This window comes from Suncus etruscus, chromosome 1, assembly GCF_024139225.1.
Source record: "Suncus etruscus isolate mSunEtr1 chromosome 1, mSunEtr1.pri.cur, whole genome shotgun sequence".
In the NCBI taxonomy this organism is placed as follows: domain Eukaryota; kingdom Metazoa; phylum Chordata; class Mammalia; order Eulipotyphla; family Soricidae; genus Suncus; species Suncus etruscus.
The window spans coordinates 129,704,424-129,719,526 of NC_064848.1; the positions used below are offsets into that span (position 1 = coordinate 129,704,424).

The 15,103-nt window shown below is 34.5% G+C and overlaps 1 protein-coding gene across 1 annotated transcript in view; it reads left to right on the plus strand.

The window, feature by feature from the left end:
* The window catches only part of CPED1 (cadherin like and PC-esterase domain containing 1), a 366,758-nt gene that overhangs the window by 102,240 nt on the left and 249,415 nt on the right, over positions 1-15,103 (plus strand). The window contains exons 5-6 of the mRNA XM_049771138.1: positions 8,595-8,727; positions 11,679-11,847. Of these exons, the coding sequence (XP_049627095.1) occupies positions 8,595-8,727; positions 11,679-11,847 (302 nt within the window). The remainder of the gene's footprint in view (positions 1-8,594; positions 8,728-11,678; positions 11,848-15,103) is intronic.

Genomic DNA, 15,103 nt, shown 5'->3' on the forward strand with positions numbered 1-15,103 from the left:
TATATACAATTTTTATTTGGAGTCAGATATTATAACAATTATTATGACTCACTTGTTACACATATAGTACATTTACTTGTAAATATTCTAGATGTTGAAAATCAAACTGACAGTAATGTACACAATCTGTTTTACCAATTATATAGAATAAAAATGGAAAGTTCAGTTGGTCAGATAAGTTATTAAAAGAGAGATGAGAATGCATAGTTTCATTTAAAATAGAACTAAAATAGGACCATTGGCTTCCAATGTAGTGTCTTACATGTAAATTGTGATTGATTTCGATATACTTAAAAGAGTTTGGAATAACTGTTACAAAGAGTTCTACTAAGTCATTTATTATCTAGATGCAAATTAGATCAAGAGTATTTCATGGTTTGCTCCAAAAATGTTCCTGAGAAAAAGTTTACTATTAATAAAGTGATTAACTTATTTTCACAGTTGGTGGGCTTAAATAGCTATTCTGTTATTATATTTGTTGTACCCTATGTATGAATATTTGTTGGAGGTTATTTTTCAAATTGTTATTAATGGTGCTCATTAATATATACCAAATTATTCATCTTTGGTGTTGCTGGAGTAGTCATGCATTTTTTTCCTTTCTTTCCTCTGGAAAATTTATGCAGAAAAATATCAAAGCAAAATTAAGCTGCCATAAAATAATAAAACAATCTTTCATGCTGTTCAGTCATTGCAGTGAAATCATAGGGCAAGAAAATTGAAGTAGTAGTCCAGACATGGCTTTTATTACCAAGGAAAGGGAGCAGAATTCAAGGTTCTTATGTTGCCATGGTCAAAACAGAGCAATCCATGGAGAAAACTGTTTTTGCGGAATTGCATGACTTTGACACTTCTGCTGAATAAGATCAGAAAGGAGAGCATTTATGGCTTGCATTTACTGAGTGCTCAATAAACATTTGATTGATTGATCAGTTAGTTGGTGGAAACTATACAATGACTCTCCCTTTAAAGCACATTGCCATGTCATTGATCTGGTCATTTTTATAAGACAAGTTGTGTTTCCACTTACATCGAGACATGAACTGCATCTTATTTTCTGGAACATAAAGTGGACAGTATTCTTTTCTCCCTGATATATACTCTATAGCACACTGTGCTGTTTGTATTCGTACTTTAATGCAGCCTTATAATGTAGTGGCCTAGGAATGATCTGAAACCATAGTTAAACATTGGTGTCAAACTACCTGGATAATAACATAAGGGCTTTGAATTTTGACAGAGGAATTTTTGTTTCCTGGCATAAAGCCAGGATTATACACCAATAGTATCGTTAAGTGTTTGGTGTATCTATTTCTTCAAAGATATTTTTTGGCCCAATGCCATTTTCATTAAGTGATGGTAAAAATTAATGAAGGAAGAGTTATATTTCAAGTATATACATCCTCACACTTTTATCATTAAAGTTCAGGTTTAGGCTATAAATAGTCAAGGAAATTTTATCTATGTGTAATAAATTTGTTTACTAAAAGCTGTGCCTGTTTAAATTTGTGATGGTTGTTTGCAAGAAAGTTTTTCTTGAACAAAATATAGAGAACATCTTTAAGTATTGCAGTAACTAGGTCAGTCCTAGGCTTACTTCTTTCATAGCAATTTAGCCTTTATACATATCTCCTTTAAATAAGTCAGAGTAGGAAATAAATTGCTCTGCTGAGATACCACAATGTCATACTTGAGGGATGTCACTAAAAAAAGAGTGTGCCTTTGCAGACTACTTAAAGGAAAGATGCTGTGTTTTATTTTAAGCCTCACATTTGTGTTATCACATATACTTACTGCTTTGTTCTTAAGAGACCGATGTCAGGTCTTTAAGAATCACATAGAAGAGGATTGAATAGATTAGGCTCTATCTGATAGTCAGTAGTGCTGGAAACCACTTAGTGTTGAATTAATTCAATGTAATAACATTTTAGTTGGCCTTTAAGTTGTAAACAGGTTTTTTTTTAGATTATAGAATTATAATTATATAAGCAATCAGTTTTATTTGAGTAAAGGATGTAGACTAGAGTACTAACCATTTATAAAGGAGGTTCAGTATTAAACCAGGCCTCAAGATTCAAAACCAGGACACTAGAGAGACACCAGTCTGGAAGCTAACATCGATACAGGAAATAATCTACACACACTGAAGAGGGTGAAACAGGTTCAGGAGTCCCAACACTCAAGCCTTCCATTCCTAAGAAGCAGGCAGCTCCATGGGGAAGTCCAGAAAATCAAGAAAGCATTTTCCTGAAACATGAATATTTATTAGGAAGAATCAGACTACAATCAGAGGTGGCGATTAAGTGGTCTAAACACCAATCCAAGGTACTACATTCAAAGATGTTTCCAACCAATGAGTTACGATGTGTATACTGAGTAGGAATGGCATCCGGGTAACCCACAGTTCAGGAGACACACTAAAAGCCAACTATGAAGGTTTAGAGATTCTTTCCCAGATGTTTTGAACTGGAAAGGAGACTTTCTCTAGAATGAGGGGCCTGGTTCTCCTTACTGGATAAAACTGAAGGTCTCTGAATCTCTAAGAGCTACAGGACTCTTGAGTCTGATCCAGTTTAATGCCCAAATTTAGATGTTGTATCATAGGGTTGTTATCAGATCCACCTGCTAATTTTACTTTAGTTAGTGCCTTTCACTTCTTGCCTTTCACATGTATGCTTATATTGATATTATGAGCCAAATTTTTGTTTCCTCCTTTGCAACAGCAGAGGTTGCACCTCTCAAAGTTCTCTGCCTTTTGATCAGCAGAAGTCATTACATCAAGGTTCATACTATTTCCTTCCATCTGCCAGGATCTTTACAACATCAGTACATATGTCACAGCACAGCTACAGCCTCTCTACAAAGTTTATTGGGCCTCACATAAATAAAATAGGTCGGCAGCTGGCTGACCCTGCAGAGCAATCATGATTGCTATAACAATACCTAAATTCACAGGGGCTACTGTTTCAACCCTGACCTTTCAATCCTTGCCTTTTACATTCTCCATTTGATTACAATGCAGCAAAGATTACAAATTATAACTTTCAACCTAGACTTCAGACAATTGTGCTTGTAAAGTATTTTATTATTTATCTAGATGTTCATTCAGTACCCATTGTTCTTACTGCTATTTTTTCCATCATTATGCAAAGAAGGAAGCAGATCCAGAGGTGAGGGGTTTTTGTTGTTTTCTAGTAACAAGCAAAAATAAAGTATGCCTTTATAATTTTAAAATATATGCTAATACTTATTGAATTATATCAAGCAAGGCCTTTGTATTAAGGTTCTTTATAGAAACAAAATATTTTTCCATCTATATATATATACAATAAAAGATCAGCTGTAAGTTATTGCCTGTGTGATTATTGAGACCAATAAGTCTCATAATCTGTCATATGCTAGGTGGAAATTAGAAAGCTAAAGCTATCAAGGTCAGTGATTAGTAATGTAGATTCCAGTCTGAGTTGAAAGCCTAAAATTCAGGGATTTTTTGAGGGCAGAAGAAAACTAATGTTCTAGCTCAATCAGGCAGAGAAGAAATTCAGCCTTCCTCTACCATTATTCAGGCCATAAAGGGATTGCTGAATGCCTACTCACATTAGGAACACTTTTTGTTTTAACCTAGTTAAATTCAAGTGCTAATCTTTCCTATAATCTGTATAACTCACAGATATAACCAGAAGTAACCAGCTATCTGTGCATCCTATGTACCAGTCAGATTTTGTAAAAACAGTCAGATTAATGTAAAATATTTGAACTAGCAGGCATTCTAGCCACTGGAGCTTCCTTTCAGAGCTATTTTAGATGCTCCTGTTTCTCTACAAAAGGTACCATAGTGCACTAAGATAAATCATGTAAAGACTAATACTTGGTCAAGATCAAATTTTAATTTATTTTGACTCCATAAAGGGCAATTCCATGTAGTTATCTTAAACCATTGCAACATACAAATACTCTTATTTAATATCAAAGCAAGTATGATTACTCTTAATTACCTTTTATATATATGCATACAAATTTTCTTTAGGACATATATATTAAAGAATAGATCAGGTACCAAACCTGTATTTTCTCAACAGAAAGTTCTAATGGAGGAATAATCTCCATTTGTCACATGATATTCATATGAACCCTGCTCCAGGGTATTAACCTCTTAGATGGCTTTGGCTGGCCTTTGTCGCCCCTAAATTCTACAGATCAGAGATCTGAGCAGAGAATTTGAGTTATTTATTCTCTGACTCCTTTCCTGAGGGAACCTGGATGATCTCCATGTGAATTGAGGCTTTATTTATTTCAGGCCTTTTCTCACATTGATGCACTTTAGTTCTGAGGACTTTCAGCATCTGTTATTGGTTTACCATAATTCCAACCCCTTGTGTTAAATAGTCTATAGGTGAATAATCACTTTGTTACCTCGGAGACTTAGCCATCCTTCCATTTTCTCCCAGTGCCTGAATAGAGTTATTTACTGCTTAACATTTTATTTTAAGTGTGGTTCATTTTGCTTTACATTTACACTACAATGGTATATTTGCATGGCTTTTTTTTAATTGATAGACTTAAGGCCTAAGTCTCATAAATGTCTCTAGGAAGGAAGAACAATTAATACATCCATAAATGGTATTTATTTAAACTTTTAATCTTAAACCCAATTATTAATTAAAGATCTTTATTTTATTAGACATTTTCAAAGGAAAAAATGTTGCTCAACTTAGTTTTGTAACATAAAATGTAATTTTCATATATTTCTGAAATATAATTACACATTCATTATTATCTTTCTATTAATTATTAGCCTTGGGGCAAAACATTAAATCAAATGCATATAAATTTGACAGCTAATTTTTGTTATTATAAGTTTTTTCTAGTGCTTAGTATTTTTTATGTATGAAATTATGTCACAGGAAAAGGAAAAATAATAAAATAAAATATCTCAATACATGGAATATTATTTTATTTTCAAATTGAACATTAGCGTAATCCTCTAACCCCTCCAAATTGCTCGAACATTTATTAAGTCCTTAATATGGATCATAAATGTGTGTGTGTATTGGCTATACTTGACAGTGCTCAGGAATTACACTTGGCTTTGGAATGGGGGGGAGTATACGCAGCAACAGGGATCAAATTGAAGTTAGTTTCATAAAAGGAAAACACCTTAACCCCTGCACTATCTCTCTAGCCCTAATAGATCAGTAAGTATTTTATAATGTGGAATGGTGAGAAAATATGTGAGGAATTTCCGGTTTCTAAAAGTCTCTTTACAATGCCACTTGCTTACTAAGCAAGAGTTTGTAAACAGAATCAAGAGGAAAATCTAAATCTGAGTTCTAGTTTAACCTGTACAGAAAATTTGCTCTATGTAAAGCTATACCAGAGTAAGCAAACACTCAGAATCTGACCAATTAGGTATTAGAAGACATAAGAAAAACAGTCTTTGTGTATCTCTAACAAATTGTCTAATTTTACTCTAGGTAAGGTCTTGGGAAAGAAGCTTCAGAGATTTTTAAAGTTGAAGGCAGCAAATAATTAAAAAATATGTATATATATATATATGCAATTCATTTAGTCATCATAAATGGCATAGCAGAAGCAAAGTTAGTTTCCATGTTTATTATTTTTGAAACATATTATTAGTCGTATTGAATTTCAAATTTAATGGAAATTAGTTTGATTTTTATTGTAATTGATGTCTAAGCTTTTTCTGTCTTGGAAGTTACAAGAAAATGGGAAGGGAATGCTCAAAAAAAAAAGTAGATTAAACAAATGAGTGAGTCCTTCGTTATATGTTAAATTCAAGATGTGGAAGTGATTGCTGACAAAGCTTTCATTCTGTTAATTAAAAACCTAGTCTTGACTGGAGTAAAATCATAGTGGTAGGGTGCTTGCCTTGCACACTGCTGACCTGGGACAGACCCGGGTTCAATCCCCCTAGCCTGTAGTGATTTCTGACTGCAGAACCAGGAAGTAATCCCTGACCGATGCTGGGTGTGTCCAAAAACAAACAAAAGAGAACCTAGTGTACTTGAAATTTCCACCATATTATGAGATTAAAAGGTGCAACTTTTTAAGGTATCCATAAAACTTACTTTAAATCTGGGGATAGAATCATGAGACATGGTAATAAAATAAAGTAATAAAATGTCAAGAATGTAAATACATTTTGTGCATCTTTTTTATCTTTATCTGCATATATATGTATATACATAAGTACATATTCATAATGAGTTGACATGGATCACAAAAAAGGCTCAAATTTTTCTTAACATTCAATTTCATTGTTTAACCACAATTTTGTAGACTGATGTGGAAAACTAATAATCTTGGCATTTTATCAACTACATTGTATAGATTATGTCATTTGAATCAAACCAGAGAAAGATGATATTGACTGACTTTTATTTGACATATTTGCTGCCCGTTTCTTCAAAACCATTGAATTAATACTATGGGGAATAAGATCTTGGGCTTCTAATCAAGGCATTGTGCAGTAAAGGTAAAAGGGAAATCATGCAAATTACACTTTTTCATCTGATACAAAAGGAAACAAACATAACAGCTCCTCTGGAAAGACATAATATTTCCTAGCAGTAAATTAAAAAAAATAAGTCTGTTAAAAAAAGACCATATTTTCTTACTGAGAATTTAAAAGGATTATATAAACACACCAACTCTTTCTAAATTTTGGTTTTGAAGAAAAGAAATTACCCTAATGACTCTTCATTTGTCACTTTCAGAAATAAGCAACTTGAATATTTCTTTTATTATGATATATTAGAGCTTCATTAATAGGAAAGCCTTACAAATAGGCTATCATTTTTTGAGAAAGATCACACTGTGCTAAATAATGAGATGTGGGAATACGTTAAACAGCTTGACTTCTGCTGACTTTTACTTAAGAGTGTGAAGTGTTTGAAATTAGACTATGTTAGTATTGATGAAATGTGCACAACGAGGGGGGAAATAATTTAAGGGCTTTGTTCCATTCTAAGAGCTAGATAAATTGTATAATTTAAAAATAAAGCACTGTGACCCAGCAGCAAGGATACAACTTTCAGATACTGTTGCAGAGAGTGGAAATTGGGGCAATTTTTAGGAAAGCAATTTAGTAATGTCTATCAAATTTGCAATGCATTTACCCAGTGGCCTGGCAATTACACAAACTGCTTAGAATTTGTTTCTAAGAAAACTTGTCAAAGAACACTAAGACAGATGTATATGAGTCTTCCTTGCAGTTTATTTAACTTATTTCTTTTCTTTTTCGTTCTTTCTCCTTTTTTTCTTTTGGTGATTCTAGAGATTGAACCCAGATCTCATGTTTGCAAAATATGTACTTTTTGACTGAGCTACATTCTAGACCCTAATTTCATAAGTTTGAAATAGGAAAAAAAATACCTTTCCCCAAATCTAAATTATATAACACTAGGGATAGTTTTTATTAGATGTTTATATAATAGAACACCCCAAGCAATTAATTAGAATCTAATAGTTAAGATCTAATATTACATGAATGTTTATGTGTGATGGACTCAGATTAGTCAGACATAGAAAATTATGATTTAATTTTATATAGTTCAATAACAGACATTTTATACCCATATAATTTTATATCCATGTAAATTCTTTATCTATATAATTTACTATTGATTATGCTGATATTTCAACTTTTATATTGATGAATCATATGCATCTTATACTCTATGCTTATCTAGACTTCAAATGATAACATGATGTAGTTATTGATTTTGGTAGGGAGATCTTGTGGTAGAGAGCACAATACTTTTTTCAGTTCCTTAATAATTTTCTTTAGATTGAGTTTTCTAGCCTGTAGATAAAACACTTTTTTTTTTGTTTTTTGTTTTTGGGCCACACCCAGTGACGCTCAAGGGTTACTCCTGGTTATGCGCTCAGGAATCACTCCTGGCTTGGGGGACCATATGGGATGCTGGGGTATCGAACTGCGGTCCGTCCTAGGCTCGCACTGGCAAAGCAGATACCTTACTTCTAGCGCCACCGCACCGGCCCCAAAACACATTTATTTTTAAAAGATAACTATTCACAAGAGTATCCTAAATTATTGTTGAGCTATGTTCCTTATTGTTGATCTTGACTTTTATATGCATAAACAATTTACAAAAGAATTAAGCACTATTGTCGTGGTTACCATTGCCACTAAACTAACTCTAGCATGTGAATGACTCTGTTGTCAGGAAATCAACTCAAGTTGTCTATATAATTCTCATGGCAAACAATAGTTTTTGAATCCATAGTTCATGTGCTGAGAGTGCATATCTTAGCTGTATGGAAGATGAAGCCATTGGATATTAGATTGTTGCAGGCATCTTATTTACCTCCCATTCTAAGTCAGATAACTTAAAATCTGACAATAATTTCTTGTCTGTGTAAGAGAAGAGACTGGATCTCTAAACATGCATTTCTCTAAACATGCATCCATACCCAATTAATAAAGTTAATCTTGATTTAGAATGGTGAGAACGTATGTACTTATGACTGACACAATGTAGGCTATTTTTAAAAGAAACTGCAAAAGGAAACAGTAGAATGATGTTTTCTTTCTCTTTAAAATCTTTCAGAATTACAACTTTCGGTGAATCTCTCTGTGTGTCTAGACCAACGCTCACAAGTCAAACAGAGTACTCCACCTCACCTTTTAAAAGCGGGGAAGCCTCTTATATGGAAACTGTTGGACTGGAGACATGAACAGCTGTAAGATAATCATTTTGAATTGTTATATCCAGCATATACAGACCAAGGGTGCTTTCCATGTTTGAGTTATTAGGTTCTGTTACATAAACTGTCACATATCTCTTCTTAATAAAGAATGCCATCATTGAATTTTTTTCTAGACTAATTCAGGTCTCCCCTGCCATAAAATAAACATTATGGCAAATAGGACTCTTATCTAGCAAGTTACAATACAGGAAATTGAATGTAAAACCTTGACAATATGAAACTATAAAATTTTAACTTCCATTTTATACTCAAATGACATTGCCTTATTATGTGACTAAGGCTGAATGCATTTTTGCCCCCTAGTTATTATTTTTATGGCTTCCAGGATCTAAGAAAGCAACTGCAGATATAAAAATATCTAAGAAACTTTCAAGGGGAGAAATTTAAAATGCTGCAAATTGTTGCATTTCCCCCTTAGGATGGGTTTGGATGGAGAAGGATGGAGGCCTTTATTCTTAGGCCATGGCCACATGGCTTCATCCCCCATCAACCGGTGGGTCTGGGGTCCAGGAAAGTGATGGGTATTGAACTCACTCATAGGCAGGCTTCAGGAAGCACAACTTTATTCATGCCCTATCCACCACATGTGTGGCCTATATCATAACCTTTTAAGCATTCAGTCATTCTTAGCTAGCCCTGCATCTTAACTCCTTTCAGCCATCTTCCCCTTTGACCTCCATGCTGGCAAAAGACCAAAAGACTAATCCCTTGGGTCAAAGGCCTTATATAACCTTCCAAGACCACTCCCTGGAATGGGAGGGGTCTTGCAGGTAAGGTTACACGTAATATCCGGTTCCCAAGACCCCTCCCAGAAATGGGCGGGTCTCAGGTAGATACACCTAAATCCAGGGTGGAGTTACATCTCCCCCTTCTCTGAAATATAGAAGCTTTTATAATTCTGACTCCGCCTTTAGCTAAAGGTGGTTAATATTTTCATGCAACAATGTAATAGAGTGAAAATTAACATACCAGCCCTTTTCAAAAACGTAACATTTCTGCAAAATATACTATACACCTGTAACTTAAAATTTTCTTAATGCTTTTCTACCAAGCACTATTCCAGAACTTTCATGTTCCTATACTTTTAAACTATATTGGGGGAAATTTCTGTTCCTATTAACCTTCCCTACATACAAGTACTACAGCATAAATACATAACATTTTCTTAATGCTTTTCTACCAAGCACTATTCCGGAACTTTCCACACAGACAAGGATAGGGTGTAAAAGATTGGGCAAAGAGAGCGAGAGAATACTCTTGCAGCCTGCAAACAGCTTTCACAAAAGGACCCCTCTCCCGTCCATCAAGCTATTTATTGCCAACTCCACAGCGCCCCCACCTGGAAGGGCTAGGTGGGGCAATAGTCACAGAACAATCCTAAGGAAATATTTTTATATACAATTCCAATAATCTTATGGAAACTTTTTCATATACTACAGCAAATTACAGTGAAAAATGAGGATATTTTAGTTTTCTTATCCAAGATACAAATCATCTTACCTTACTTAACTATATGATAATAAGTCATATTTCCATCTGAATAGTATTTGTCAAAGAATTATAGGAATCTGATATTTTCTTAGTCTTCAATAGTTAAAATAAATATTATTTTCATTTTTACAATTTAGACATTCAAAGTATTAAAATAAGGGTAAGAACGGGAAATAGGGGCCAGAATGGTGGAGCAAGCCGTAGGGTGTCTGTCTTGCACACCCTAACCTAGGATGGATCATGGTTCGATCACACACCCCCACCCCCTCCTCCAGCATCCCACATGGCCCCAAGCCAGGAGTGATTTCTGAGCGCATAGCCAGGAGTAACACCTGAGCATCACTCAGTGTGGCCCAAAACCAAAAAAACAAAAGAAAGAAAGAAAGGGAAATAATTATGCATTTAATGTCATTTATAAGGAAAGTATATTTGTTTTATCATGAAGCATCCAGCTCTTATTACTTCCCTTTTTAAACTAAAGGAAAATACACTTTTTCAATAGGCTTTCAGGTGCAGATAATTAGACAGAATCAACTGTTTAAGTGGGAAAGTTTGGTGGAACTTTTTTTGATGACCAGTAAGTACAACATTAAAAAAATTATCCCTTAAAATTAATTTCTCTTTCCTTCTTTTATTTTTGTTGCTATGATGTCTAGGGATTCCACACTTGGTTGTGGTGCTTGCTAGCAATCACAAAGACTGTACTTTCAGGGTTTCCACTCAGCAATGTGGAGCTGTGCTGGGGATTGAACTCTCAGCTCACACCTGCAAGGCAAGTGTTCTGCCACTGAACCATGTCTCTGAATCTGTTAACATCTTTCCTTGTCCATGTAAAGATGAATCATAGGTTCAGTTATAGGCACAGTTATGGAGTTTCTGATATTTCTTTGCTTCTTACACTCAATTTGTATTACCTTTATTGCAACAGTAACATATGGCAGAATTTTTCAACATTTAATTTTAATAGTATTTTCTTTTTTTCTTCACTTATTTTAAAAAAATGTTCCCATGGTTGGGAAAGCAGAGCAGTTAGCATGCATTGACCTGGGTTCATTCTGACACCACTTGGTGCCTAGAACTAGGTTTGACCCTAGAGTTTCTGATCACCATCTGGGTGGCCTACACAGCAACACAGCATCTTCTACCCTTGCTTTGAAGGGCTCAGTTGGCCAAGTCACCAGGTATAGCTTGCAGGCATCATGAACACTATTTGAGAGGTTCCCTCCAATGTTTTTCCTGGAACCTGTCAGAGTGAATGAAATCTCATTCACTTGATTCCTTCTCTCTGTGCACCTCTATCCCTGATAGTGTTCATAATAAATAGTGAAATTCTTTAAGGAAACTCGTGTTGGGTATAAAAGAATTGGTGGTCTGTATGAATTACATACTAACCACTATTGTGGAGCATTAACTGTGTAATTTCATTTTTTTAGAAATCAAACAACAGTCCTTTCTCCAAAGGAAGTGATTTTTGGAGCTGAAGACCTAACTGCAATTCTTAAAGCATATGTATTGGTGACATCCTTAACTCCTTTGCGTGCATTTATTCATTCAACTGGCACAGTTTGGAATCCACCAAAGAAAAAGCGCTTCAATGTCAAGGTAAAATTCCCATACAAATTGTTAGTTCACACAAAATATATTTCAGATAATCAAAGTGAGTTGGTCTGTCTATATGATTATCAAGTTCTCTTGAGCCAAGATCTCAGCATTTTCTTCTGAAGTAGAAATATTCCTATGATACATTCAGATTCACAAAATGAAGTAGATAGAATTTAATTCATTAGGAATCACAAATGTTACATCTTTGTTCCCCCTGTTTAGCATTTTAGACCAATTATTTCATCTGTTACGAAGTCAATAGATTAATTTTTTGGCTTTACACTTATTTAAAAAAATAAAATCAATTTAACAAATGAAAATATAAATTTGCCTTTGTACTTCTTAGTAAATATACCTTTTTTAACTATTCTAAATATGGAATGTATTCGGAATTAAAGAGAATACTCTGAAGATTACCAATTGTCAAATGCTTTGACATAAATATTGAGAAGGATATTCCAAGAAAGAATTTAGTAATCCCAAAAATTTAATGGCAAAACTAACTCAGATTTACACCTTTTTCAAGTTGAAAATTAAGTTTAGTGACCACTCTAAATTTTAGAGCTTATGATTTGACAGAAATAATTACTTATAGTAGGACTTCTTGAAGTCTTTTCATTTCTGATCTGTTTTCACCTCAAGACGTTTTTTATGTGACCTCATATATTTAAAAATGTATGAAAATGAAGCATGTATTAATAATAAAATCATACATTAATTTTATAACAATTTTTTGTGATTTCATATTCCATTACATGGCCTCATATGAGAGAAACTAACAGTTAAAAAGCTAGAATTTAAGAGTACTGGTAAGAGAAAATGACTACTAATAGAAGGAATACACATGAAGTTTTAGATTAAAAGTTCAGCTGTACAACATTATGTCTACAGTTAATGATATTAATTCCTAATGGAGATCTTAAGTGATCTTGTCACTATCTATAAAAATGTTTCCTCTTACAAGGTAAATAAAAAGATATACATATTGGGGCCAGAGAGATAGAATGGAGGTAGGTCATTTGTCTTGCATGCAGAAGGACAGTGGTTCGAATCCCAGCGTCCCATATGGTCCTCTGAGCTCCAGTAGCAATTTCTGAGCATAGATCCAGGAGTAACCCCTAAGCGCTGCCTGGTGTGACCCAAAAACCAAGACAAATTAAATTAAATTAAAATAAAAGTGATTGAAGTTAGATTTTTAGGTACTATTTATCTTGTGCATTAACTGCACATATAACTCTAGAAAAATCAAGTGATCATACAGTTATTAAAGTACACAGGCCTTCCATATTTCCTGGCATTGTAAGCCAGGTACCTAGTCCTCAATTTGAACTGTTGCCTGAAAATTATGCAGAGACCCCTTCCAAATTAAATTTTGTATTGTTTTTTAATCTTAAAAATGATTAATTTAAATATTATAATTTTGTCTAATAAAATGGATTACTGACATTCCATTGATGAATAGTCTTTTTATTAATATCTTTATTTAAACACATTGATTACAAATATGATTGTAGTTGGGTTCCAGTCATGTAAAGAACACCCCCCTTCATCGTTGCAACTTTCCTACCACCAATGTCCCAAATCTCCCTCCTCCCCACCCCACCCCCACCTGTACTCTAGACAGGCTTTCCACTTCCCTCATTCATTCACATTTTTATGAGTGTTTTCAGTGTAGTTATTTCTCTAACTGCATTCACCACTTTTTAGTGAGAGCTTCATGTTGTGAGCTGAACCTTCCAGCCCTCCTCTCTTTGTCTCTGAGGACTATTGCAAAAATGTCTTTTATTTTTCTTAAAACCCATAGATGAGGGAGACTATTCTGTGTCTATATCTCTTCGTCTGACTTATTTCACTCAGCATATAAATTCCATGTACATCCATGTATATAAAAATTTCATGACTCGATTCCTCCTGAAGGCTGCTTTGTGTATATGTGCCACAGTTTCTTTAGCCATTCACCTGTTGAAGGGCATTTTGGTTGTTTCCAGAGTCTGGCTATTGTAAATAGTGCTGCAATGTATATAGGTGTGAGGAAGGGATTTTTGTATTGTATTTTTGTGTTCCTAGGGTATATCCTTAGGACTGGTATAGCTGGATCATATGGGAGCTCAATTTCCAGGTTTTGGAGGAATCTCCATATCACTTTCCATAATGGTGGAACTAGATAGACCAGCAGTGAATGAGTTCCTTTCTCTCCACATCCCTTGCTTGTTCTCATTCTCTGTGATGTGCACCAATCTCTGTGGTGTAAGATGGTACCTCATGATTGTTTTGATTTGCATCTCCCTGATGATTAGTGATGTGGATCATTTTTTCTTGTGCCTTTTGGCCATTAGTATTTCTTCTTTATAAAAATATCTGTTCATTTCTTCTCCCCATTTTTTGATGTAGTTATATGTTTTTTCTTTCAAAGTTCTGTCAGTGCCTTGTATATTTTGGATATTAGCCCCTTATCAGATGGGTATTGGGTGAATAGTTTCTCCCACTCAGTGGGTGGCTCTTGTATCCTGGGCATGTTTTCTTTGAGGTGCAGAAGCTTCTCAGCTTAATATATTCCCATCTGTTTATCTCTGCTTCCACTCATTTGGAGAGTGCAGTTTCCTCCTTAAAGATGCCTTTAGTCTCAATGTCATGCAGTGTTTTACCAACATGTTGTTCTATATACCTAATGGTTTCAGGTCTGATATCAAGGTCTATAATCCATTTGGATTTTACCTTCATACATGATGTTAGCTGGGAGGGGGTGTCTAAGTTTGCTTTTTTGCAAGTGGCTAACTAGTTGTGTCAACACCACTTGTTAAAGAGGCTTTCCCGGCTCCACTTAGGATTACTTGCTCCTTTATAAAAAAAAAAACTAGGTGATTATATGTCTGGGGAACATCCTCTGAGTACTCAAGACTATTCCACTGATTTGAGGGTCTGTCTTTATTTCAATACCATGCTGTTTTGATGAATATAGTCTTAAGGATGCTTTTTTTCCAAAGGACAGTTGTATCACTATATCAGTATATGTGATCTTAGTTCATCTTTAAAAAGTAAAATTTCATGTGATTGGTCTTTCATATTATCTCAACCATTCTTTTTAAAAAATATTTTTGGATTGCATCAAGCAGTATTCAGGAACTTGGAGCTGAAGGGTCACTCTCAGTGGTACTCTGAGTACATTGGATGTGGAGATGGATATCAAAAACTTGGGCCTCTTACATTCAAAACATATGCTCTAACCCTTTGAGCTTCTCAGAGTGTTGAAATAATC